The sequence below is a fragment of the Pinus tabuliformis genome, chromosome 6 (genome assembly GCF_031772625.1).
Source record: "Pinus tabuliformis cultivar Carrire ecotype Pingquan chromosome 6, CPIR1, whole genome shotgun sequence".
Lineage (NCBI taxonomy): Eukaryota > Viridiplantae > Streptophyta > Pinopsida > Pinales > Pinaceae > Pinus > Pinus tabuliformis.
In genome coordinates, this window is record NC_142292.1 from 1,127,474,201 (window position 1) to 1,127,478,274 (window position 4,074).

Here is a 4,074-nt window from a genome sequence, read left to right on the forward strand (position 1 = left end):
GGTTGATATTTTTAAAGTTTGCCTTTCAAGGTTCACCACGAGATGTATGATACAAATTCCTAAATGCAGTCTAAGATGATAAGCAAGCTTTACAATCTTTCAACTTTGAAAATCCTAGCTACTAAGGGAAAAGAGAGCGACTATCTTTTCTCAAAGAGCAATCAGCACACTCTAATGCACTTTCCCTAAATCCAACATGCAAACTTATCAAATGCAAAATGCACAATGCAGGTGTTTTTTTTCACTTTCTTAGTATAAATGCCTACAAAGAAAGCTTTTTGCACAACTTTGAATTTGCTTTTACAATGATCAAAATAAACAAGTTCTCTTTCTTCGAAATCAACAAGGGTAGAAGAGATTACAATCACTTTGCGATTTTCAAAATAAATACTTGTTTTTGATACTTTGAAAAGAACAAACTCAAACCAATAAGCAAAAGTAAAACTATGATCAATCTGAACAAACAGCCAATGAACTCTCTTCGAAGATCAATCTCAATCAGATCTGAATCAAAGGCTACAGAAAGACCACTTTACTCATGCAAAGGAAGATTGTAAATGACGCCACAAACACATAAAAACATTCACAATATTTTTGTACAAAAATGGGGCGGAATTCAGGCAAAGAAAAGGTTTATCAGACTAGCACCAATGCTGGTTGAAGGCTGCAAAAACAGAGATCAAAACAGGGCAATAAAGGACAAAGAACCCCAGCTGCACAAGGCCACACTAGTTCAGCGCAGGTACAACACTTTCCGTTTGACATTCAGCGCAGGTAGCCCCTTCGGGACCTGCGTTGAAATGCAGACTACCTTCACAGTGTCTGCGCTGAAAGGGAAAACTCTCGTTTCCCTTGGTTTCTGGGTCACAAAATGCTCAAAAATCAACCGTTTCAGGCCAAATCAGAAACACAAGCAAGGTATAAACAGAGGGATGCTTTGATAGGGTACTAAAGACTATCACAAGGATCAATCAAATCATTTGTGGATCTAGTTTAGATCATAGACAAGTCCAACATACTGGATCAAAGCAGCAACTTCTCACTTTGCAGTTCAAAGTTGTTGTCAAGTCTATGAAGTAAACAAATGACGGAAACACAAATGAAATGAATAAACAAGTTCTTCCCCAGTGGAGTCGCCAATTTTTTGTGGGTAAAAATGCCTATTTAGGACGATCCTATCCACCTAAGGTGTGACAGCGCCTTAGAAACAAACGAATACAACTATCATGATTTCTTCCTTTATGAAATATGAAAGAGAGGAGATCGGCAGACTTACCGTTGTCTTCTGGTTGTCCCTCGAACTAGATCCTCTTCTCTTTGTGTGTCCACAGCTACTTGCCTCCTCACTTGCTCAAGAGAACAACTACTTGAATCCCACGAGGTCACAAGAGAACATCTACCTGTGACAAGAGAACAGCTACTTGCGACAAGAGAAGAACACAAACAAAGGCACATATACATATTCATAAATGATTCAGGATTAGAAGTAAATCAAATACACCAATGCAATCATACAAAATACACCAGCATATAGGAAAGAATCAAGATAGCTTTATTGAAAGTAACAGGGTTCAGGAAGAGATACAACCCATAGGGCTCCAATCCAGCATCTCCTTCCCAGAAGAATGGAATTCCTTCTTCAATTCCCTTCAAAGCATAACACACCCAATGTTTCTAGCCACAAACCAACAACAATTCTTTGCAAATACTAAATTCCAGCCTCCTCTGACCTCATGAGAGAGATCTATATATAGGAGTTTTGGAGAAAGGATGAGTCAGCTTGAGGCTGGCATGAAGCTGACTAGTGTCCTCTCCCACTTCAGTTATTGAGTCCACTTGGACGTTCTTGCTTCCACTTGGAGATTTGGAACCTCTTACTCATCACCAGTCGAATTCCTTGATCCAAGTGTCATTTTGGAAGCTTCCTGGGCATTGACACCTTGAGGAATGACTCTGCCACTTTTCCAAACTCGCTCAGCGCAGGTAGCCTTCTTCGCAGTTGACATTCAACACAGGTAGACAGTGGAGCAGTTGACATTCAGCGCAGATGCTCAGTGGAGCAGTTGACATGATCCAGAATTGCCTTTTTTTTTTAGTGTTTTCAGGTGGAGAACTTTTGTTAACTATTGTGGTTTGTTGGCCTTGTTCCTCTAGGGGTAGGAACAACATGTTTAGGGAATTTGGATCCCTTGATTATTGACATTTCATGCTCAGTGATGCAAGGCCCAAAAATGTCTATAACAAGCAGTGCCACCTTACTGTCTCCTTGTCTCCTTTTTCGTGGTCCTTGTTCCCTTTTAATGCCAAAAACCTGAAATCATCATGTATTAGTCACGTAGATAGAATGCCTACCCTTCTTCCTACAAACAACACGAATAAACCAAGAAATGAATGCATAAGCGGTAAAAGATGAATGGTTGAACAAGGTAAGTAGGCCAATATGAGCCCAAATTGTACCAAAAATTGGGGCTCATCACTTATACCCAATAAAGATGCACTTTTCAGATTTACTATCCAACTTGGTTATTTTCTCCTTTGGAACATGTACATATGCATCACATCCAAATACTCTCAGATGTGAAAGAGAGGGTTTCTTACTAGTCCATACCTCTTGTGGAGTCTTATTCTCCAATGCTGATGAAGGTGATCTGTTGACTCATATTCCAAGGAGTTGCCCCTTCCATTAAAATATCTGCTGTGCATATGTGTAAATGGTAATAACGATGAAGATGATTAATTGAATGTTTCCACTGTGTATGTGAATTTTATACTTAGGAAAGTTGAAAAATAAACTAAGTATAGAAAGTAGGCGCAATCCAAACTTACAAGTATTGTTAAAAAGAAAGTGGGTGGTGGTGCCACACCCCCCATCGTGCGGTTGGAAGAGTACTGTCGGGGTAGGGGCGTGACCAGTGGTATCAGAGCTAGAGTGGTAGGATTGGCACATGAAGTGCCGGTGCAAATCAAAGATTGGCAAGGTTGGTTGGACTTCACAGTGATGGAGATGAACGATTTTGATGTGATATTGGGGTAGGATTTCTTGAAGGGAAATAGAGTAGTTATCGCTCCCTTCTGTGATGAGGTTATGTTGATTGGAGGATCATAGACTTGGACTTTGCCTACTCATAAGCAAAGGAAGGAAGTCAAGGTGCAACATGTTTCTACACTAAGTTTGGAGAAAGCTATGTGGGAGTCAGATGTAGATACATATGAGACAGTTATCAGAGAGGTCGATAGCAATGATGGAGTGGGGACACCTATTCTATATAAGATTTCCGAGCTGCTGGCGAATTATGCAGATTTGATGCACGATGAGCTACCAGAGAAGCTTCCACCAAGGCGTGTGATGGATCATAGCATTAAGCTAGAGCCAGGGAAACAACCTCCAACAAAAGCTTACTATCGGTTTTTAGGACCTAAGTTGGAGGAGTTGAAACAACAGTTAAAGGATTTAACTAATGCAGGTTTCATCAGAACTTCAAGGTCCCCATATGGAGCTCTAGTATTGTTCTGGTGGAAGAAATATACGAATGAGCTATGGATGTGATGTGATTATCATGCTCTTAACAAGAAAATGATAAAGAATAGATACCCTTTGCCATTAGCTGCAGATTGCTTCGATAAGCTTGTGAAAGCCTGAGTGTTTTCTAAGCTCGATTTGAGGCATGGGTACTATCAGGTACAGATAGCGGAAGGAGATGAGAGGAAGTATACAATCATGATAAGGTATGGAAGCTTTGAATTCCTTGTCATGCCATTCGGGTTGCACAATGTTCCTGCTACATTTTGCACTTTGATGAACGATGTACTATGTACATACTTGGATTTGTTTATGGTGGTGTACTTGGATGACACCGTGGTGTATAGTGATAACATGGATGATCATAAGAGGCACTTGGCTTTGGTGTTTGAGGCGCTGTAGAAGAGTCATTTGTACTTGAAGAAGTTGAAGTGTGTGTTTTCCCAAACCAAGATTCTGTTTCTTGGACACATCGTGGGTCAAGGGTACATACGGATGGAGACGAATAGGGTGAAGGTGATATAGGATTGGGTTGAACTAAAGAATTTCCATAA

The 4,074-nt window shown here is 40.3% G+C and overlaps 1 protein-coding gene across 1 annotated transcript; it reads left to right on the plus strand.

Annotated features, from left to right (window-relative positions):
- The first annotated feature begins 3,184 nt into the window (after positions 1-3,184).
- Positions 3,185-3,547, plus strand: LOC149262855 (uncharacterized). The gene has a single exon (XM_089382317.1). It carries the CDS (start codon positions 3,185-3,187, stop codon positions 3,545-3,547), a length of 363 nt encoding a protein of 120 aa, XP_089238443.1.
- Positions 3,548-4,074: the final 527 nt, after the last annotated feature.

Bases quoted from the DNA above. Each gene is read 5' to 3' on its own strand.
- LOC149262855 (XM_089382317.1), top strand. From the start codon at position 3,185: ATGTGGGAGTCAGATGTAGATACATATGAGACAGTTATCAGAGAGGTC.